This window comes from Nipponia nippon, unplaced genomic scaffold, assembly GCF_047370975.1.
Source record: "Nipponia nippon isolate SJK-2023a ecotype South Korea unplaced genomic scaffold, ASM4737097v1 scaffold_10, whole genome shotgun sequence".
Taxonomy (NCBI): domain Eukaryota; kingdom Metazoa; phylum Chordata; class Aves; order Pelecaniformes; family Threskiornithidae; genus Nipponia; species Nipponia nippon.
In genome coordinates this window covers 12624247-12648514 of record NW_028262291.1, presented here as the reverse complement: position 1 = coordinate 12648514, position 24268 = coordinate 12624247, and the positions used below count along the sequence as shown (strand labels likewise).

The 24268-nt window shown below is 35.3% G+C and overlaps 1 protein-coding gene across 4 annotated transcripts in view; it reads right to left on the bottom strand.

Moving 5' to 3' along the window:
• Window positions 1–24268, bottom strand: part of SBF2 (SET binding factor 2) — a 323859-nt gene that overhangs the window by 45445 nt on the left and 254146 nt on the right. For all 4 annotated transcript variants that reach the window (XM_087745080.1, XM_087745103.1, XM_087745088.1 and 1 more), the window contains 10 exons: window positions 15964–16134; window positions 14104–14366; window positions 12654–12826; window positions 12312–12385; window positions 11726–11921; window positions 10403–10530; window positions 7941–8116; window positions 6868–7013; window positions 2751–2949; window positions 359–555 (listed from right to left, as the gene is read on the bottom strand). In XM_087745080.1, coding sequence (XP_087601206.1) covers window positions 359–555; window positions 2751–2949; window positions 6868–7013; window positions 7941–8116; window positions 10403–10530; window positions 11726–11921; window positions 12312–12385; window positions 12654–12826; window positions 14104–14366; window positions 15964–16134 — 1723 coding nt within the window. The remainder of the gene's footprint in view (window positions 1–358; window positions 556–2750; window positions 2950–6867; window positions 7014–7940; window positions 8117–10402; window positions 10531–11725; window positions 11922–12311; window positions 12386–12653; window positions 12827–14103; window positions 14367–15963; window positions 16135–24268) is intronic.

Genomic DNA, 24268 nt, shown 5'->3' with positions numbered 1-24268 from the left:
CTAATATTTTATATAATCCTCTATTAAAAGGGACAACATACACTCATTACATAAACTAGTGCAAAGGAAAAAGATAATTTAAGGGAAACGGGAAGTTTGCATTGCATTTGGAAGATGCCAGCTTTTACCAAAGACTTTTGGTACGTATATAAGCTCCTTTCAAATTATTCATTGACATTTTTTGAGCCACATTCATACCATTCAGGATCTGCTTCTTGACATACAGTAATTAAACTGAACTAATATAATATCAGATAATCATCCTGAGACTTTTGATTCAATCGTATCACTGTTTTCCTCTAGAAAAATGAGTATTTCTGTATAAAATTATACAGAAAGCCTAGCTGCATCAACTCACATGTAGTATGTGTGTTTTGGGATTTGAAGAGGCCAACAACACCTTTTCCATGAAAGCCCCCAGATCTAAGTAGAAGAGTACTGTTTTTAGTGTTCTTCCAACAGACAACTGGTAGGCGATTGTGACGGTAACAGCGAGCAACTCTCTGCAGACTGCTGTCTTGAACAGACTGAGGTACTACCAGAAGCCCAGGATAACTGTATTGATAAAAAGGTGAAGAAAATTGAAAATCAATTAAAATTGCTTTCAAAATTTTAAACAATGAAAAAAAATTCCTAAGATTACAAGCTGAATATACATCTTAATGAAAATACACCTCGTTAGAATTTTTATTTAGTAACTCTCATTTTTGTCCAATTCTAGCAAATACATTAATTTGTAAAGAAAACTGCATTTTAAAAACAACTTTAATTATGAAAAATTTGTAAGACTATCACTACTAGTCTCTTTCTGTTTAAGGTTATATTTTATTTGGTAATATTTTTCTTCTTAGTATATCTCTTACCTGTCACTATAACGAAGCCATATTTTTAAGCATGACAGAAAAGAGAACTTTTGAGGCATGCAAATGATGCAGTAGTTTTGTTTTGTTTTGACACTTGTATATGAAATATGATAACTGAAAGGAAAGCATGTTAGATTGCCTAAAGTATCGCAACTAAAACAATAGTTTTTGGCTTATGTCAAAATACATGTAAATTTTACAGTCCGATTCCTTTGAACAGTGTATTTGAAAATGCATTTTTATGTACTTTTTAAAACACTACAATATATTGAGAGACTAGGAAATTCACTGATACAATAGCTTTAAAAATAGAAAACCCAGCAAGATGGTAGTGGTGTTCATGTTAGTGAAAGAAGGACTCAAGCAATATGAAAGATTATTTTCTATCTCCTGCAAAAAATATTCAATTTAAGTACCAATTTCATATGTTAAGAAGAAGCCAAGAGGAGAAGCAGGGAAAAGTGAGTTCTTACTAAACAACCTTGTTCCTCTACAATGTACACTGGTTCTGTAAATTCAGTTCTTTGACATTTGTTGAACTGCCCTCATGCAAAATCAATGTACATAATATTTATGGTCTACTTCTTAAAACACAGTAACCAAACTAATATGGCACTAGATAAGTATTTATACCCTGAGATCTGTACTCCACTCGGATACTAATTATCTTTTCAAAAAAATCCTATAGAATATTGAAAACTGGTGGTTGTAGGGGGGGAAAGAGTTGTCTGCATAATGTTCAAAGCATAATCACAGTATTCAAAAAACGTGTGGATGTGGTGCTTAGGGTCATGGTTTAGAGGTGGACCAGGCAGTTAGGTTAACAGGTTGAGTTCGATGATCTCAGAGGTCCTTTCCAACCTTAATGATTCCGTGATTCTATAATGAAAATGTACAGATTTAATGCCTTCACCTGCATTGTACTCAATGGTGACTGAACAAAACCAGGTATTAGTCTGTTACGCTAAATAAGTCAGAAAACAAGAAAGGATCTAGTATTTTCTTGTGCGCCATTCTTCCATGAAAAACTGGCGATTTCATTATCCATAATGAAAGCAATGACTAGCCAAAACTGGCTTTAGAAAATGCAAATGCTCTTCTGATATGACTCATGCAGATATGCTTTTATATTAAAAAGAATTTTTGTGGGTAGTGGTAGTAAACTACGTCAGCTTTCACAACAAAAAAGGAGTTAGTAACATTCACATTTTAAAACACAGCACGTGGCGTTCAGCACATGACAAACTTTTAAAGTAGTGTAGATACCTTCACGAATTCAATCTTAAAAGCTATTTTTTATTTGAAGAAGATAGTTATGTATAATTGTTTCTGAGGCTTGCTTTTTTATTTAGGAACAAAATAGATTTTTATATGCAAATATATTACACAAACAATTTCCAGTGGCATCACAGCAAGTTACAGAAACCATGCTGAGAGAGGGAGTGCTACCAAGTAACTTTATTGGCTAAGTCAGAAAGCTGAAAAATAGCCTAATGATTTAGACATCAGTGTAGAAAGCTGAGAGAAACTCCTTCAAAAAGGCAATTCAGAGTTTCCTGCAGAAGCCCCAGGGGCACTCTCTTTCCATGGGCTATAGAAAGAGCCTAGGAAGGAAGACTTGTGTTGTCTGACAGAGCTTCTGGGGCAGTTGTGAAAACTCACTTCTGGCTACCATTGCTGGCACTGTTTTTGAATCTGATGAATACATATGCAGCTACCAGAAGACGAATCTCTGAGTGGAATACAAATAGCTTCAAGGTCACTGGTTGAACACTCCTACTGTAGATAAAATTTTTCTCAGAAAACGTTACTTAAACAGATACATCATGTAGTATGTGTGTTACGTCATCTTTATTTTCAACTACTTGACTGAATTGGTAAACTCACCTCCTGCAAAGTGAATACATCCTGTTCAGTGCAGTTATTCTTAAGTATTCTGTTTTTGAGCGAGAAGAGTTACTACTGATGGTCCCTAGTCCCAAACGTTGATAGTCTCTGAAACAGGCTCTTTCTACTAATTGCTCCATTGTTGATTTTTCCGATGCTTTTAGGGTACCACTTGTGTGCAGCTCGCTGTCATCTGAAACTAAAGTTAAAAATCTTTAAGAGTTTGCTCTTGGGGAGGCCAGAAGCTACACAGGAAATTATGCTATTTTCTTCTGAACAAAATATTAGTTTGTCTTACTGTCAGTGATGAATGACAAGAACTAATACATACAAACCACAGTTTATAGAAATTATAAGCAATAAAATAATATTTTAGTCAGGAAACCTGAATATATCTCACAGTTACCTAATGCACTTGTGACTGGCATGGCTGACAATTCTCTTGCTAAAATCTTGGAAAAATTTATCTCATATATTCATTTGAACTGAACCAAAGGCAGATAATCTTTCTTTCAACAATTTATGAAAACCTGTTAAACTCACAACTGTTTGTATACAAAGATGTATACAAGACAGAATAATGAAAAATGTGCACAAAAATTCTTTAAACATCCAAGATAAAATGGACTTTGCCATTCTTTTAAACTATCTTCAAAAGATGTAACAATGTTTTTAAGGCTTGGTTCAAATAAAAAAAAGTTTGTGTGTCATAATTTCACAACAGATGACTGTTGGTTTCTTAATGCCTCAGTTTCAATGTCAAACAGCAGCTTCCTTCAGCCGTGCATGTCAGCTGCACTTTCCAAAGCTGAAGAACCTTTAATCATGAGAGATAAAAACCATGTCACAAGTGCAAACTACACTGAAATTCAAGTCAAGCAAGGTCTTTGTACAAAACCTGCCACCTGCCTGTTATTGACACTTCCAACTATTTCCAAATACTTCTGAAAGCAGATTTACTGTTCACAGCATGTATCAGTTACTTGCTACCTCAAGCATTGAAATATGTGCGTATGAGAGGAAGTATTTCTTCATGAATGAGGCACTGAAAAGTATATAAGGATTTAAACTTAAAACAGGACTTTATACAACTGGAAATTAAAATTATTTTAAAAAATAAAAATTATGATACAATTAAAATTTTACTGGCAGTAGACAACATTCAGAATTTACAGGAGCAGAACCCATATACATTTTTTTTTTTTGTGCATCTTAGCATAAAAGCTAAATTAATAATTATATTGCCCCTGCAGCTCATCAAACAAAAAACCCAATTCTCTATTTGACCTAAATAATAGAGAGTTAAATGCTGTGGATATCTCCTTTTTTCTGTTTTTTCATATTTGTCATGGTAAGAAAGTAGTTACAAAACATTCACAAGTATGAAATGCACTAACGAGAAACAAATTAAATGAGTTTTAGAAATAATTTTATTTTGGGGCATACAGAAACTTGGTATTTAACAGTTTTGAATGGAAAGCTATAACTGACTCAGATAAGATCAGGGTGCATTTTTTAGAATACTTTTTTCTAAATGCATTTTTCTCCCATGAAAACAGGTATATTGGTGATCAGAATTTGCAAAACATTTCCCTGTGCATAAAAAGCCAGAGATTATAAGAGCTCATATCAGTGCCCTTAACCTGAAGAGGGAGATGAAGATGTTTTGCTGTCTCAAGTTTAAAATGGATTTTTATTTTTTTAATTTGATTTTGAAAAGAAGAGCAATAATCCATTTATTTTACTGTTCCTGAGATATGACTGTTTGTAAAAGTGGGTTTTACAGTCTCCTATTTTACCGAACACCTATAGGAAACAGAAATTAGTAGTGATGAGATTCTAAACTCTGAAAATAAAAAGATGGGGAGGAATTGGAGGGAAATTAGGTGTTCATTAGCAACAACTAATAACCAGAGCACTGTGCCCAGTTTCAGAATTCACATTGCAGGTTATACGTGGACCAGCTAAAGAGGACTGAGAACAGAGCAATGAAGATGATCAGAAGTCTATCAAGACTAATAAACAAAGAACTGAAAGAACTGCAGATATTTAATATCAAGAAGAGAACAGAAATATTACAACAGTGCATAAATGCATTAAGCACTGCAATCAGAATAAAGGGAATCATCTCTTCTATATGTGTATGGTGGCAAAATAAGAACTGAAGCTTTTAAGTTGTGGCAAGGAAACGTTTAGGCCTGAATATCAGAAAGTTGCTTGTTTTTCTCCAGCATTAAGGATGATTAAAGCATTAGTACAAATTGCCTAGAGTTATGGAACCTTGATCTTTGAAACCTTCTAAGAAAAAGTTAGGTAAACACCTATGAGGAACAGATTAAGTATGTTGATCTTGCCTTGGGGCAGAGAGATAGCGTAGATGATCTCTTGAAGATCCTTCCAACCCTATCTTTAACATTTCTTTTTTAAGACAATGCATCACCTGCTGCAGATAGTTCCCGTTTGCTTCATTGATGGTATAGTTGCATAGTTTCCTATATTTCAGTTTTTGAGACTTCCAAACAAAGTCATTCACAGCAGTCAATATAAAATAAATAGCAGTGATTAAATGGCAAATTTCCTGTGGCTATTTGTACTCTGTCTGAAGCAAAGAGTTATTCTTGTTGTCAGCTGACCATATCTGAGGTGTCAGAGCAGCATGGAGAGAAAAGCAAACTGTCAGACTTTGATCACCTTACACCCTCCCAGTCAAAACATCTGGAAAGCAGCAGGTAGGAAGCCTCACAAGTTATACTTTAATATTTTTGTTAGGGGAGGAAAAAGTGACCATCACTAATGTTTATATAACACCTGTGTTCATGGAAGAATGTAGTTGTTTTGTACATCAGCAAAAACTCTTAACATTTCTTCATCGTCAAGAGAAGTACGAATACACAAGTATGATTGTGCTTGGTGTCTCTGGGTGAAGGACACAAAATCACCCCAAAATCACACAGGTACAGCCTGCAGAATTGTTTCTGACCCAAGGAATCTGCAACATCAGAACGAATAATAACTCAGCACTTAAGGAAGATGCTGGAAAACCAATTAAGAACATAATTTTTCAGCACTGTAAAGATATTCTGTATGTTGTTAGCCTTTCTTTTTGCTTTTTTTCCACCACTTCTATCTGGAATGAAAGAAGATAATCAGTATTTTTTAGCTTTCCTGGAATGGCTTTCTTCCATTTCCTTCTGAGAGAACAGAGACAGTGCAGTAACACAGTCCTGCTTCAGACAACTTTTATATATCTGCTCATAAGTCACATAAGTTGCCTTGCTCACTGACCAAATATTCAAAAGGAAAATTTGGCTTGTTTGATGTTTTGAAGAAATTATTAGTGTTTGATAAACACTTCATTATCTGAAATGCCTTTTTTTTTTTAAAAAAAAAAAGAAAGAATGGTATGACAAAACAATACCTGTTTATGTACAGGAGAATCTGGTTCCCTCTAGTGGTTTATTATAAATTAGCACTGGTCCAGATAAGGATATAATGACAGCGGCACATGGTAGGAAAAGAAGTATTTGGAAGAAAGTCAAACTCCACACCATCACATGAACTATACAAAGTGCCCAAATCACTTTCTACATTCTGTCCCCAAATCCTTTCAACCAAAATTTGGAAAAATGATATTTTCAGTAGTAATGACTTCTGCTGCTTTCAGAAATCATTTGTCACTTCCACATCCACAAAAGTCTCCCATAGTATTTGCTCTTTCTTGAATCTCACCAGTTACTGCTTTCTCATCATAGACTAATTGCACATGTCATGATGTCTAAAGAAAAATGGAAGCTACAGCATGCTTCTGTGCTGTTTCATCTACACTATTATGATGTAAAAAATGATAAACAAGTTACTATATGCAAATAGTTGGATAATTAAAAAATAATAATCTAGTATTTTGCTTTACCACTGAATGAAGTCAACTTCCTCTTTTGCCTCATCATCACAAAGGAAAACACTTATTAAATGTACACATTTGAAACCTTTCTCTTTCCTGTCTAGGAAGACTCTGCAATTTCTTCTTGAAGATATTACTTATTCAATATATTGGAATGGAAGCATTATAGGATAGACTTTTATCAACCAACATGGAAAAAAAATGTTTAACTATTACCAGAGATATCATCATCTTCATTCCAGCCTGGGCGATTCACTCTTTCTTCCACTATTGTGCCTGTCTTCTTCTTTAATAAATATTGGCGTCCAATTGTCATCTTCCCAGCACGTTTTGCTCCTTTCACAATGCTTTTTGAGAAGGTACTATAAATTCATAGCAACAAAAATATTTAGAAAGATGCATATGATTCTTCCTGATAGCATGTACAGATTTTTAGGATGAAGCCACTTACTCAAATGAAATGTATTTCATAATTTTTCATTTAATATAATGACAAAAATTATAACCTCCAGAAAAATGACCTCCTATATTAATTTTAAACACCAATTTTATTATTTTGAGGCAAATTTTTGTCTATTATGTCTAATGGTAATGAATAAGCAGCCATCATCTTTCTTTAGGTATTTGTATTTTGGTAGCAATGTGATAAATCTACAAAGCTGACAAAGTAAAGGCAGGAAAGATAGAAATTACTTTAAAGTTTTAGGATTTCATTACTAGCTTGGGATTCTACTTTCCTATGTCAACAATGCAATAATCAACAGAGAATCACAGGAACTATCACTCTGGAACAGACTAAAGATCCATCTAGTCTAGTAAATATTAACGTGTAACATAAACTTCAAAAGAGGACCCAAAGCTCAAACTCTGCATTAAAAAACACTAGGACAACCGTACAGACTGTACTAAGGGTAAAATTAATTCTAACCCATATGAGGTTATTAACCTATAAAGTAATACACAAGAAATCTGGTTTTTATGTTGGCATAGTTTGCATAGCTGAAGATTGTACTTACATTGTATGTTTCAAAATGTAATGAGATGATTGTTCAAATTTACTGCAGCCAGATATTTGGATAAATAATATATTCCTATACCAAACTAACATGTATATCATACTAATCTACCTTTTATTCAGTAAATATAAAAAGATGCAGAATAGCAATCGGTTATTCTGACTTTCTGAAAACTGCTTGAATGATCTGCATTTTTGCAAAGCTGTCAGACTGTTCAAGGTATTTGACTAATACTAAACAAGAACATCAGTAATAAAAGAAGAATGACTATACCGGAATGAAGTGTTCTTTTCTTTTTGTTTTGGTAAAATTATCTGTGGTGCTGTTTGCCCAGCTGCAAATGCAAAAGTGCTGAAGATAGATTGAGGATAACGGAACTTCATTAACTGTTTCTTAAATATTTCCACCACTTCAGGACTTACTTCTTCATCAAATGCTACTTTAATTAACTGCATATTAAAGACACGACAGGTTAGAAACTGAAAAAAATTACAGAATTAAAGAAATGAAAAGATCCTAAAGTATATTAGCAAAATTCCCATACTTATGCAGTACTATGCCCATTGGAAAATACAAATGTCTGTACATATATCCTACTGATTTTGAGGGATATTGCACAGCTTATTAATTTTTTATTTATTTTTTACATTTATGTCCTAATAGTAAGGTATTTTCACTAAGAAGCATCTGGAATTCTCTTAATATCAAACACAAAATATTTTGGTAAATCCAAGTAGTAGTGCTGGCACTGAGATGTCTACAACAGCTCAAATACTAGTCACCTGGGATAGCTTAGCTTGGAAACATTCTGCCAGCTCTGCCCATATACTAGGAACTAAGGTTGGTAATGCACTTCAAAGACTCTCATCAAACCAACATTCAAATGTCACAACCATTATAGTTCCATTACTTAGTCATTCCAATTTTTGCCTCACCTTGTGAAGTATAGAAGACTGTTAATAATAAAAATGTAATAGTGAAATCTGATCCTTAAAAATCTTGTGCTGTTCAACACTGATCCATCCACCCCACTAAAAATGCTTTTTGAAAGGTTTTGAAAAAAAAACAACAAACAAACAAAACCCATCCCATCATCCTCAGCCAAAAGGATGACAGTCAGCAATTTGGGGTTGTCGGGGGGTGGGGTCAGGGAAGAGAGAGAGAAAATAGGGAATCTGTAAAAGGGCCCAAAAGAACTTTAGGAATGTCCAAAAAGCAAACGAAGAAATATCCTAGAGCTTTATTTATGAGTGCATACCTATACATCTTTTGAATGTCTTTAGTTTGCCATCTAGAAGGTGGATTTCAGAATTGCTTTTTTAATTTCACTTGTTTTGTAAATACTTTCCGAATGACTAATAACTCTGTTATTCTAGGACCTCCTTGAAAGCAGCTCTTGAATCTTCAGGGGTTATACTGATTTGAAGTTTTAAAGACATTAAATAGCGTAAGTGCAGCCAAAACCTTCTGAAAGTCATCATTAATAAACAAAGAGGAGAGGCTATTTCATACTGTACTGAACTCTAGCTGTTACAATGGGAGCAGAAAGTAAACTGTTTGCTGATTGTTTTTGTTTTCATAACCTAATACAAAACTATGCTAAACAAAAGCAAAGATGATGTTTGACTGAATCCAGCACTAAAAACACTGAGCTGTGTCTGTATTTAGCACATCGTTGAAGCATGCTAACTATTCTGGTAAATAAATTTCTGGAAAATAAAAGTCTTCACGAAGACCTCTTGAAAGTCCACAAGAACAACTTTCTTTCAGTTGTTTTACTCACTTGTATTCCTAATCTTATGCTTTTGAACAGGACATTGAAAGATGACTAGCTAAATAATATGCATTATTGTAAGGAGATAGTAAAATGCTGATGATCTATTTTATTATGTTTTCAAATGTTAGAGTTCTTGTTCTCAATGAAAATATACTTCTGCAGTCAGCCAACCCAAGAAAATATTTCTTAAGTACTGCAGTCTACTTTCAAGTCCATGATACAAAATTCTTTGCCTTCAACTTTCCATCTCTTAGGGTTTGACCACAGTTAACATCACCACCAAGAAGAAACATTTAGGGAAGACTTCAGAGGCTTCATGATTTCTAACTCTTGTAAGTCCATCTCTCTCAATCGCCCTGCAGTACATGCTTCTGCTGAACACACTGAGGGGGATCCTACAGCCAGGGAGCTACCAGGATCTGTGCAGAAGTCAGGAAACTACCAGGATCTGTGCAAGTCATACGGAGGCTCATTGGTTCTAGCCAATGGTGGCTACTCTAAAGATTCCTGGAAGTGCAGCTTCCCCGTGAGACGTACCATGACTTTCTGCCATGGATTTTTACAGAAGGCTGGTAAAGTGACAAATCTTGAGACAAAAGCAGTATTTAGAGCTTCTCCGTATTCATTCCATGTAGCTAGAGGAGAAAGAAAGCATGTTTCCACTGGCCTGCCTAGGCCTCTACTAACATTAAGAGATTTTGGACCAAAAATAGCCCTTTACTGGATCCAAAATAGAAAGGTGAGGAAAGGAGTGAAACGAATCAAACATGAAAATGGTAACCCTCCATAAATATCAGCTGGGCCAAGAAACACCAGGGTTTCTATGACAGGACTGCATTCTTTATTGACTTTACAGCGCAGAAAACTGAACTCTTCACAAATATCAGGACAAAGTGATGTTCATAAGTATTTTGAGCTGACTGTGTTGTCGCACAAATTTTTATAAACTTCCTTTTACCTGAAAGGTAGCTGAAGTGATCTGCAGTCCTTCCTGCATACTCTGCTGCAGCTGGTTCTGTATAGTGATCTTCTTCTCCTTTGTAACAGATGCAATAGGAAAGCTCCGGATCACTGTCTGCTCTCCAACTGAGGATGATAAAATTGTATTTAGAGATACTTGTTAAATCACAGAATCAGATCTGGTTTGGTCACATTGTACTTTTACATTGAATGAGTAAGCACAAAGCAACATGAAAATAACAGTACAGAATTAATTTCAGGCAAAATACCTGAAAAGTTGGTAAATTCCTAAAATACTATTTGTCATCTGAACTTCTGCTTAATTTCAGCTGGGGTGATTAGAAAAATGTTCTCTTTCCATCTGAGTCTTTCTACACGATGGAAATGCACCCCCAAAATCTAGGTTGGTAGGGGGTGAAGAAACAGTTTCAAGTTTATTCCAATTACATATTGCATTATATGACTTACAAACAATGAACAATATACACTGATATCTTTACATATGACCATGAACTTTCCACAATAAATTTATACTTCTGAATGACAATCTGCTTAGAAATGGCAGATGTCAAAATATGAAAATTTATCATTCAGAAGAGCTATTTCCATTACATATTAAAAAGAATACTGAATTTATTAGGGAGAATACTAACTCATTAATATTTTTCATTTAACACACTTCCAGTGGCTGAAAAAAAACCTGTTCAATGAAAAGCTAGGGGTAGTGGAAGCTGCAGATCTCACACAGTATATATGTTCTCTCTTAGTGGTGAAGCAGCTTACAAACGTTGCTCTGTAAAGCAGCATTACTAGACCAACTTTACAGATGGAACTGAGATATAAAGACACTAAGCATTTTGTCCATTCGAAACAGGAAGTCTATGGAAATTACTGAAGTAGTCAGGAATGTCCTTATTTTCTGTCTCCAACTTTAGGTAGTCTGTAAAAGCCCATAATACCATGTGACATTCTACTGATGTTTCCTCTAAGACAAGTACATATTATGATTTTATATTACATAAATTACTGAAGACAGCACTCTAAATATCTACCAAGACGCAGGAATAAACAACCATTTGGCACCTCATGCCTCATCTGAAGACGTAAGTTCTATTAAGTTAAATGCAAAATCAAAATAGATCATTGTCATATCTAGTGATAAAAAAAACTATATTAAGAGATTATTGCTATCTGATCAACATGAAAAATTATACTGTGAGGTATATACATTTTGATGTTGATGCTTGAATAGGTAGATAGGCCAAGCTCAAAGTCCTGCCTATCTGAAGGACCACAATTATAACTGTGTAATTTTTCTTACCCAGTTGATCATGAGGAGTGCCTTTAAATATAATTCTGTAAGTGGTAAGGAACAAAGCTCCTTCAGCAGGGAGGATGTGAGGACCTCCAAGCAGTCCTCCTGTAGCTTCCTCTCTGCCATCAGGATCCAGCAGTACACGGAGACCTTCACAAACAAATTCTTCTCCTGGCAGTAAAGTTGGTCGTAGAATTTTGGGCTGACGCAAAGAGATGAAAGTGTAAGTGTAATGGCAATACCAGTGTTATACCTCAGTCTAGTTATAATATTTGGCTTAAAGCGCTTCAAAACAAAATTGTTATGAGACTAAGTCCAAAGAAGGGAGACAAGAGTTTGGACTCAACTAAGAGAAATGGGTCTCAAAAAACAGTAGGCATGCAACAGCTTGTTTATGATCAGAAGTTTGGCTCTACTAGTTTCATAAGTTCATATTTCATGAGACCAAAGCCAAGCATTTTATTTATCACTGGTGGAAATTTTCTTTCAACGTTTTGATGTTTCCTCCTGACATTATGAGGGGGAAAAAAGATGACTAAATTGCATGATTCTAGTACTTGTAAAGAACACAAATATGTTTCATAATACTTGCCTTCTGTATTGGTGGAAGCCGCCTACTCTCACGATGGACAGCCTCCAGTGTCTCTATGTGCATTGCTACAATGCCTGGAAAGCAGTAATACCATAAATGAAGTCTCACATAATATGAAAGAGAAAGTTGCAATCTAATTAAAACTCTGATATTCTGAAATTCTCAAATTTAAAAACCAAGGGAATAATTATTTGAAATTCAACAGCAATTATAGTCTAGAAAAGAAATCTAACCTTCTAACTTCACCGAAAGTAACTGAATCTAAAAAGTGTATTTCTCTCACTAGGAAAAAAAAAGAAAAAAGAAAGACTACAAACCACTTTTTTTTGTCACAATTCTTACCTGGTATCATGCAATGAAGACCCTTGATGTGATCCTGTGTAACTCCGCTCTCTGTGCAAACCTTGTCAATAAATCTTGTGATGAAGCGTACAACTGCGTTTGCAACATCATTGTTCTCAGAGTCCTCAAATCCACTTTCAGTGTCATAACTCTCTGCAACACTGCCTGCAATACTACGGACATAAATAAAAGAAATTTCAAGTGTGAAGAATTCAGCTGGTGATGCACATATACCTGGCTAGAGACAGACAAGCTGTGTTTATTTTTTCTAGTTACAATACATAAACCTTGCTAAAAGCATATGGTGGTACCACAGTTACGCCATATTTTCACTGTCATTAACGCTGTCAGAACTGCATGGAGAACTTTTCCTCCATGATTCCAGTGTAGACAGGACCACAGGAGAAAAAAAGCTGCTGGGAAGTGAGCTCTATGTGTTCTTTTCATAGAGTCAAGTACATTATTTGCAACCCATGGAAAACAAATATCCAGTTACATACAGAAAGATACATTAAATTAATATTTTGGTTGCAGAGCAAAGCATTCAAAAGCTAGAAAGCCCAGAAGAAAAATTTTTTGTGCATCAGACAGAAAATGCAAGTCAGTGGGAGATGTACTTTGAACATCTAAAAATGCCTCCCACAATAATATTAAGGGCCAGATTCACACATTGCAACATATGCTGCAACCCGTCTACTGAGCATGTCCTAATGCCTGAGTTTAGAAGTGTTTAGTCAGCAGAAATGAGTAGCCATGGGGAGTTTTACATTGATAGCCTGCCTATCTTTTACTTGATGTCAGTGTTCTCATGCAGTGTTCTACAATTTTATCAGGTGGGAATTCTGATGGATCATAGGTGATAATGTAGACAATAAATAGAGAGGGAGGAAGGCTTGTTATGAAATGTCCTGGATTTGCACGCTAGGGAATGTAACTGGTGTTATACTCCTCCTGCCTCCTTAGTAATTTAATCTTTGCCACAGTGGTTTAGCCCTCTTGGTTTTTGTGACCTCAGTGCCTTTCCTCCTTGCAGCTGTTGCACAGAAATTTTATGGATGCTATGCAAATGCTTTCCTGATTTTAGGTTCATACACTGTTTTTTTCAAGTCATATAAAAATTAACAGAGTAGTTTTTGGGCTGCTGTTTTCTTTCTCATCATACCCTATGCTTGTCTTCAACGTTTGCATTACTAGATTAAAAATTCTTACTGTGACAATAACATTTTTATGTTCCTTTAAATAGTGGTAAATCACTCCAGATTAAGTTCTGCTATTTAAGAGGAATCAGGTTAGACTTCTGCTCTTCTTAATTAATGAACTTGAAAAGAAGAGAAGATACTGAAATAATCTGATATTTAGAATAAGTCTAATAATAAGCTAAGAATAAACTAAGAAGCTTTTGAAAACTGTGGCCCATCCTGACTGATTACCACTGAACTTGTGTACCCACCTGTTTGTGACAATACTGTTGCTTCCACTCTCCCAGTCACCAGTAGCCGATGTTCTCAATAACTTGTTCTTACTCGTATCCAGCGGTACCAGCAGGTAGACCATGAGGTTAGCAAAATGAATTGCCTGACTGAAGACTGTACTTTCCTCATTCTGGACTAGCTCCTGCTGTGTTTGTTTATTAAGAGTTGGCCATAATCGCAACTGCTCAGCAGCCAGGTCCATTGCTGTCTTATCCTGGTCTGGACCTACAGAATTTTTCTCCTAGAAGACGTATAGAAAGACATAAAAAGACATAGAAGAAATAATAAAGCTGTAACTTAAAAAACAATGTTTAGTTAAAACTTTACTTATTAAATTGTTTATTAAACTTCGGTTATTTAAATTATATATTAATTTAAAAAGAAAAAGCAAATAACTACACTCAATAGGGTTTAAGGAGAGTTATGATTATAATAACTGAGTTTTGAAGGCAGTTCATTGAAATATGCAAGTAGCACAATGCAGACAAATCTACATAACATCATTTCTTTCTACATCTTTTTTATGCTATATGATCTTCCATGTTTCTTTAGAGTGGTTTACTGATTTTAATATAGCTGCTCTCCTTAGCTTCTCTGCTTAGGTCACATAAGAACAAGCATAAATCAGATTGAGAAATAACATGCAGCTCATTGCTTGATGCAGGTGATATTCTCCAAATTCCTAGGATGGTCAGGTGAGGCAAGCTTTTATATAAATGGATTCCAGACCAGCTGAAACATTCATGTTTTCACGTGTTGGAGTCCAATTCTAGCATTTGCTTGAAGCAAACTAGGTAGACGGCACATATTCAAATTATATTATAGCCTGAGGAAATTAGAATAAAGGAATCTGGCAGCTGATATTAGTGACCTAATGCCTGATGTTAAATTATTAAAGGACTAGGTATCTTGTAAACGTTTTTTCCATACTAAGTTAAAGCTGAGCTAATTTTCCATATAAACACATGTGAGGGTTAAAGTAGATGCTTCTTTGTAAGTTCTACTACTCTTCACATTTATCTTTACATAGTGTCAGATTGGAAGGAGGTTCCCGTACACAATCCCACAGTCCTTTTCTCTTTATCCCTGCTACGTCTGACATGCCTTTTCAGTTCTTCATTCTGACTACATTTCTGGGAATATCTCTGTCCATTTTACTTCCTCTCTTTACAATGCTGTATGACTCTGTGTAGCATACGCTTTTCAGTCACATAGTTGATAATGATATTTTCATACAAGAAGAGAGACTACAAATGGCTCTTTACTATGTGTATGTGCTCCTTCTTAAAAAAAAATATTAAAAAATCTTATTTTAGATTGCTGCAAGGCTTCCCATTATGCTTTCATTTTTGCATTAGAGATGTACTTTCTTCCTCCTAACACAGACAATTTGTGTTCTGGAAGATCTGTCCAATTTTAATAAAGCAGACTGAGTGCCATTCAACAGAAACCACCCTAGGGTTTGGTAATAATCTAGCACTGGACACTAGAACTGCTGCTAGCATAGGTTGTTCACATAACAGAACTGTCGCTAGTTTATAACATTGCTATACGATAAGTTACTACTCTCAAGAAAAACATATACCTTAAAGTGAGGAAAATTATACAAAAAGTGTTTGTTTGAAAAATCAGAAAAGCAACATCAAATTATAATGCTTTGCAGATAAACGCAAATTTTTTATTATTTTTCATGTTATTGTATTCTGTTTAATATGGGAAAAATGAAAGAAAAATATGTAAAATTGGAGAAACCATAACTTAGCTCTCTATAACTCAGGGGACAATTAAAATGTGAATAAAAATACTACCTTGATATTTACTGTAATATATTCTCCTACCTTTTGTCTCAACTGTACTGCATGGTTGTCATCTTTGGCTGTAAGGTAGAGGGAGCGAACTTGATTTTGCACGTTGCTGTAAAAGGTTGTTTCCCAAAACTGCTGGTTAGTCCAGATAGGATGGTCTTGTACACAGGTGTAAGCAAACTGACTAACTCCAGGTGCTAATTTCTGAAAGCAAAAAACATGCAAAATTGACAAATTAGTCCTATTATTTAATTTCCTTTAAAGGCTATGGGTTGAGTATTGAAATCTATCTATCTATCTATCTATCTAAAATCAGTTGTACAGACTGAAATATGCAATATATGCCATCTTTTGTACTGCAATGTAAGAAAGAGAAATTATATCCAGTTTTGTGCCATTAAAGAAATTAACATACGGGAGGCTTGTATACAAGTCTAATGCCAGTGCAAGGCATGGCTTTCTTGATTCACAGTAGAAAAATGAGACTTGAGAAGAAGAATTCTGTGATGATATTACAGAACACATTTCTAATATAAAACATTTTCCTTGCCAACAAAATATAGTATTTTTAATAACCTAGTCCTACAACACAGAAATCAGTATTCAAACAGATGGAAATTATTTCTCATTTTATTTAAAAGTCAGAACTACAGTAATGAAATTTAAAATAATTGTAAGCGGCAAATGAGTCCTTCCAATAAGCTGCATTTGTTGCAACAGCAGATGATTAGATAAATTGTTCTCTTCATTGTTATCTACCGCACTGTATGACCCAAATCCAGCTCCTGAAAGAGAACCAAATGGGGTATTTTCTTTGAAGTCACAAGGGTCTGGATCCCTGTAAGGTCTCAAAAAAACCCAGAATTGTTACAGCATTACTCATTATGAATGCACCATTTTTTTCGATTAGGTCTACTTATTCAGGTGCCACTAGTCTCCCAGTGAGTTGTTTACTGTTCTTGATAACCACATACAGTGAAAGGAAATTTATTTCAGTAACTGAAATAATGAAGAATGAAATCTTATACCACACGTTCTTACTTTTTGAAAAAAAAAAGGCCACAGAAAAATTTGTGTTGTATACTGCATATAGGAAAGAAACAGGTAACCTAAATACCTGCTTATGATTATTTCTACAGTAGAACTGAAGAATAAAGTACTGGGTGCCTCATTTAATGACTTTCACTCTGAATACTACCTGTACCTGAAATATACACTATATGTAGAAGTTAAATTTTACTTTAATGATAGTGTTGCAAACCACATTCCTGTAGAGCATATATACTACTTGATTTAATATTTATAATTGTACAATTGTATACAACAGCCAGTACATATAACGCTTCCTTAGGAAGCACCCAGGCATTCCAGTGGAAGGCTAGAAGACTACAACTTAAAAATTTAAAGTCTGGTTTAGAGATTTCTGCTTTTGCAATTCTTCAAACTGTTTTCCACACTATGCTCTTCCAAGTACATCATGAACTAAAAGTTCTGATCATGTGCCATGTATTCATTCCCTATCAAAGACAAAGTCCTTTGAAAGGGTATGTTTGAGGAAATGTATGACATGCTACTAAAATTTACTCAACTGAAATACCTTCTCACGATTAACCATCAAAAAGTGAGAAATGTAAATTTTATTTAATCATGCAGAATTTCATCAAAATTTCTTGGTAACCTGTTAAGAAATTTAAATGTGTGGAAGATTCAAATTACATTAAATGTGACTTTGTTCGTTCAATACAGATTGAAACAGAAGATAGCTGGTTTGTTTAACAGATTCCCAAGTTTCAGCTGTGATGCAGTTTATGGTAGCTCACAGGAAATGATAACTGATCGCACAGCAATGGCTCCCATGCTTGACCTAGCTGTTAGATTACAGAACAGGACAGCTCAAATAGTGTCCCAGTGATCTTTGTATTCACTGCTGGGCATCCCTTGAAAGAATCTCAGGCATACAAAATGTACACTAACTTATGACTATGTCAAGTCTGTTAATTAGCAGGACAACTAATTGTACATGAAATGGAGTTTTTCAGTTGTAAAAAATGAGAAAATGTTAAAACAAAAAATATACAGGAGGACTACCTCTATCCACCTGTAAAGCTACCTCCTTTACAGTAATCTTTAGTCTTTAAGAGCTGTACACATTTCATATCTTTCACTGTTGGCAGGTGTGTATACAGCTAGCTTAAAATGGCCTAATTTGTTCAGCTGTGGTAACTAACACAGGGCCTACAGAATGGATCTGGCCCAAATCATTCACCTAACTCAAAGTCCAGATGCACAAAACTTGTGTTACAGAGGGATGGGGACAGGTAAATCATGGAATATAAATATGGACAACACATCTTGAAAGCTACAGTTACTGCTAAAGCCATATAATGACTTTTACTTGGATTTAAACTTTATTTTTTTCACTGGCAGTAATTCCCAGTTGCAATATACTGCAAAAAGGGAGTATAATGTTAGAAAAGGGAGAGAAGAAAAGGGAGAGAAGAAAAGGGAAGAAGGGAGAAAGGAGGGAAAAGGGAGAAAAAAAGAAAAAAGGTAGATGTCTGTTCAAGCCTAGCTAGTTGGTATAGTTAACTCATGCCAATTTGTGTAGTGAATGCCACACAAAGGAGTGATTTGACTTTCAACCTGTCCAGCTGCCTTGGATGCCTCAGCCCAAATCAGGTAACTGTGTAAACTAGGTAAAGAGGGGGTGATCTTCGGCACAAACCCAAAAGAAAGTTAAACTCATAACCCTGGGTCCACAGTAATAGTGTTACAGAAATAAAAATGAAACAAATGATTTTCACATGGGGACAAACATGACAGGAAAGCTGAGGGGCTTTTAGATACTCTTCCTCTGCTCATAATTTAAAACCATTAACAGTCATGTACAAAACATAATTTTTAAATGATAGAGATTTATGTTCAGATATGACGACATAAATCAACACTGACAGTAACTTCTAGGCAGAATAAAAATAGTTTGTTTACAAAAGGATGAAAGAAAATCCATCAAAAAGCTAAGCAATCATAAATATTATCCTTCTCATGACCTGCATGTGTTGAAACAAATGGCAAAACCTGATAGTGGCCAGAGCACAGAATCAAAGTCAGGACTTGTAGTTCCAGGCTCAGCTCTCCCAGTTATTTTGGGCAAAATCACTTTGGATTCTCACCTTGTTTTGGTTAGTTTGTTTGTAAAAAAGCAATATGAATACCAACCTTAAGAAGCACATACTGCTCCTATGCAGTCAAAATCCATGGATTCAAAATACTCTTGGTATAAATATAAGCATTCCATGAAGCTTGCAGTGTCTATGTTCTCTACCCTGGGAGTGCTTAGTCAGCCCGTTTGATGAGAATGGAAACTAATCTAATACATCAAAAGGGCCCCAATGTTTACTGTTGTATTCAAAGGAATTTGCTCGGGATTTCTCCAATTTAAGTAAAACAGTAGTTCAGTGTTTTTCATCAAGCAATACTACATATATAAAACAAATCTTCACCTATCTTTCCATAGGACAGCTAAACTACACTGATATTTATGTTCTTTCTCCCTGTCCCAATAATTCATTTCTGCCAGACAGAATGAACATAGGAGGCAGCAAAAGAATTTCCTACTTATAAGGGAGGATTTAAGGGCTGTCAGCTTAGAAAAGACCCCAGAAGAAAATAATAAAAATAGTTCTGAACTGATAAAGTCTTTATTCTAAAGCTGTCTGTATGATAGCTTAAATAAGCTTTGAGGTGTAAAATGTAATAACCAACAGAAAATGAGTTAACTTTTGCAAAGGACACCGAGATCTTTCCAGAGACTAATGGCACTTAAAAAAACCCCAAACATTCCCCTCCTAAATTATGTATGAAACAGACATTACCCACATGAAAATAATGAATTACATTCTACAGTTTGTGAAAACACAAGGTAGATTTGGGACTTGCTATGTGTGACTGTACACAACTTCCTGAATTCAGGAATTATCTTTCCATTATTTCCACCTTACTGAGTGGCACTGGATAATACCTGCCTAGAATTTTTTCTCTGTTTCCTGACACTGGATACTTCTGATTCTGAAAATGATACTTGTGGCTCAGTAAAAAATGTGCACCAACTCCAAGACTCTCAAACTTACTGTGAGGTGTGGGTCCCCAAAGAGCTTCTCTATGACATTGTATTATTTAGATTGCTTGTTTCTGGAAAAGAAAAGCATGCTTTGTGCTGATCACTTGTCAGTCATTATCCTTTACACCACAAAAGCTTAAAGAAGAAAGCAAAGCAAAGAATCCAGTTGTTGATTGTGAAGTTGAAAGAGAGTTACAAAACAAAAAGCATAAAAAATAGAATATAAATATACCTGAGACTATGCTTTTTTCACAGGATTTTGCTGCATATCTCGTGACTATAGAAACGAAGGAGCAAACTCAACAGTACTCCATTTTTTAGAGAAACCCCATTTACTTCAGAAATAAACTGGACTTCTGTCTCCAACTTATATGCTGGGTTATTGGTTTGGATATTTTTGGTGAGAAGAGGAAGGAAAAGAAGTGGGAAGGAGGTTGCTGCTGAATGCAAAGAATAGCTTCCTCCTCAGCTCCTCAAGGAATCACTGTGCTATGGGTTATTTGCTTGACCTCTGTGAGAAAGCTATTGCAACACCTGTGAAACTACCCACCAATCTTCTCTGCATACCAAAGGAGATCACAGCACTTCCTCTCCTGTATTGGTTAAGATTCTCCCTGGAAGTCTGCAAGTGTAAGCTTATAGGTCATCCAGGACATAGCGACACTGCTACTTTGAAGGGCTACTCCCCATCTAGGAGCTGTTTATATAGACATTCAGTCAATTACCACCTATTGCATATCATGAAGAGGTACCACTTACTGCAGGCAACACACAGCCCCTGCCCAAGGCGATGTAAACAAAGTTCTGCATATGAACATATTCTATGAACCCGTCCTGCATTCAGATCTATGCGGTGCCCACACAGATACCTGGTAAGTTCAAAAAGACTTCAAAGAAGTCCCGCAGGATCAGCCTACATAGATTGACCTGCAGGAGTGAGGCTTATCTATATATTACTTGCAGATAACACTTCATCACACTGTACATATATATCAATATTTATCACACCATGCACATACTCAAGCAAGTATAAATTTATATGAGTACGTTTTCAAGTCTGGCTGAGCACTGCATGGGTAACATGAGTCAAAAAATTCAATTTGATAAACGCTTTTCCCATTTGGTCTAAAATGTAAAATTATACCCACACATATTGTACACAGAAACGTGGGGAAAGGTCATACAAGCATAAAGTAAGAACTGTGAAGCTTCCGTTATCTTTTTTTTTAGTTTTGATATTTCCTGCTTTAGAAAAGAAGATGAAATACTGAATCAATCTACTTCTCCAACCGGAAAACCTCAGCAACAAAAAAGAAAATCTGAAATGTCTCCTACCTTCAGAAAGCCACCAAACAAAACTGGACTCAAGACTGATTTATATTTTAAAATACCTTAAAGCGTGAGTAGCAAAGCAGTTCATTACACTGTTTATCTACTATTATATCACCATGAAAAATAAAAGAAAGGCCAATTCACTTATAATTCAGCGCTACCAAAACACAGACAGGTAGACTAAACCAGCAGAGGGCAATAGAATTCTAGAATTTTGCAAAATTGGGATGTAATTCTAGATGGAGCTTTATTTATTGTATACATTTTCTGGCAAAAGTGACTTAAACATCTAAGTACTCATGATCTTTAATCCCAGATTCCTGAAGATCATGTATAATTTACTAAACATTACTTAAAACCATAAAGAATATCTCAGATTTCTATATAGATGTATCAAGACAGACAGATATAGGCTAATACAAAGTTACATGTAACATTAAATAATGCACAATAACATACTTCTCCTTTCTCAAAAGAGATAACAAAGATTTACAAAGTTCTGTTATAGATGGAACATGCTAAGGAAACTAAAATCATCTAGAATGAAGGATGTTCAGAACCCGCAAAAAAGAAAGCGAGGAGACATTTTCATACTAGAACTTCACCATTCTAAATAAGGTTAAGTTCCAAGAAGTGGATAAGAAATATGCTGATATTTTTCCCCTGTCTACAGTACATTAAAGTATTTTTTAAAAAAAAATCTAATTTCATTATAGAGATCACCATGACTCTGTTCACCAACGTTTAAATCCATTAGTTAAGTTACAGATTTCACAAATTCTCAGTTGCAGCATTGAATCTATCTGAAAAGTTTTTGAAATTGCGACACAGCTATTTTGAAAATCTTCTAAAATGTCACCGTATTACTTTGGCATTAGGTAGCTCAGCAGTGAGCGTGCGCCTGTGTGACTGCATTGGAATGGTGGTATTGGCTCTACCCACAAAAATAACCCCCCAGCAACAAAGTTGTTATCCTGGTCTATGCTCAGAAACAAATAAAACCTGTAAATCTCACAAGTTTATGGTTTTATTTATTTTCAGACAGTGGTTCTTTGAATTATTGATGACCTGATATGAAACTTAAAGCCCAGTTAATAGAGTATCTAAGTAATCCCAAAAAAGGTAATAAAGGAATTCTTTTTAAGTTTTGTGTCACTTCATTCTAGTATTCCTTTAATTACTATTTTCCCTCTCCTATTGCAGCTTTCTCTGTCTTCAGTGGTAGAACTCTCTGAAGTTCTCTCAATATACAGCGTTCCCTTATCTGAAGAAACTATTAAAACAATAGTCCTCAGGAACAGGATGAGCAAAACAGTCAGAAAGATGTAAGGGCACAATACAGAATATAAACTGAAAATTAATTAAAAAATTATAATAGTACTAGATCTCGTCTTGGCAATACAAATTATATATACTACATGGTTCAGAAGGTGAAAGAGAGAGGATGGGCAAAACCAGGAAGAGCAATATTGTGAAGAATTCTGAAAGTAAGGACAAGAAACCTGAACTTATTGCACTCTGAGGTAAGTCATTTGAGAGATTAACGAAGGTCCAGTCTGACCAACAGGGAAAGAGAGTGATCGTGGAGGTGCTGGATGCAAGTGCATTACAGACCAGGATACTGTAAGGAACTCTTCTGCCAAATGATAAGATCCAGACATGGCATGAGCAATGCATGAGGAAGAGGAGAGCTACAACATCTGCCTAGTAAATTCTTATTGGCAGGAGTGTTTTGAACTAAAGACGAAGAGCTGATGTGATATTCACAAGTTCAGAAAGCCAGTGATGAATCAGAGGAAGTGAAGAAGAGGATTCTAACAAGAATTTCAACTGTAGCAAGTATTATGAAGGATAAAAAAGCAGCAAGTGGATAAAATGCAAGGATGTGGATGAAAACAAGAGTAGCACATACAAACTTCAATTATGGACTTGAATCACTGGGAGAATCATAACGTGTATGAGTGAAGGGGAAAACCATAATACAGGAAAGCATTTGTGACACCCCAATTCTTTGGCCACATGCAGTTTAAATTGTTGATGAGCTATCTAGGATGGCAACATAGAAATTCACACAAAAGCAGGCCATATACACAAATGTATCAGCAACTTATCTTACCATCTGTGAGCATTTGCTCTCTTCTGGAAACATGCTGCTCAAATCATGACAGATAATAATGCTCCAATGAAACTGAATTCAATAAAAGGAATTGTATTTTCATGCAGAAAATTAAGTTCCATTCTACTGGAATAAGGACGTAGTGATCAGGAGGTGAAGTTGAACTTACAGACATGGAAAATGCATGGGACACTGTTATTTCAGATTTACATTCTTTCACTTTAAGGTCAGAAGCTTTACCGGAAATCTTAATTAAACCACCAGAAATTCTTTCATGGTGAAAATTCTAAATGAAGCAGTATTTCTGTAACACTGTAATCCCTCCTAGAAATAACAACAATGTAAAGAGATGGGCTATAACCAAATTAAAATTGTTACCATCAAACCAGAGTTCCGTATCATTGCTAGAAAATGAGTTCAAGTGGAATCGGGAATAGTCACAAATTATGTAATCCAATGCTTGTGGGATTACAATGGAAAGGTTTCTGTTTGTTCTAGGAGATAATGGATCAGTTCCTCAGTTACAGAACTAAACATTTACTACAACATTTATCTTTACTTCTTATTTTAACTGGGGGGAGGGAGGGTGTTGTCCAAGTACCTCCTCCCGCAAACCACTAAGGAAAGGAACTGCAGATTGCAAAGTTCTCTTCAATGCTTCTCATGATGTTGTCATTCTGGGAAACCAAGCTTCTTCAACAGAGCAAAGTTACTACAGTAATTAATTTCCAAAATTCCTTTTAGAGACACATGTTAAAAAGATCCTCTAG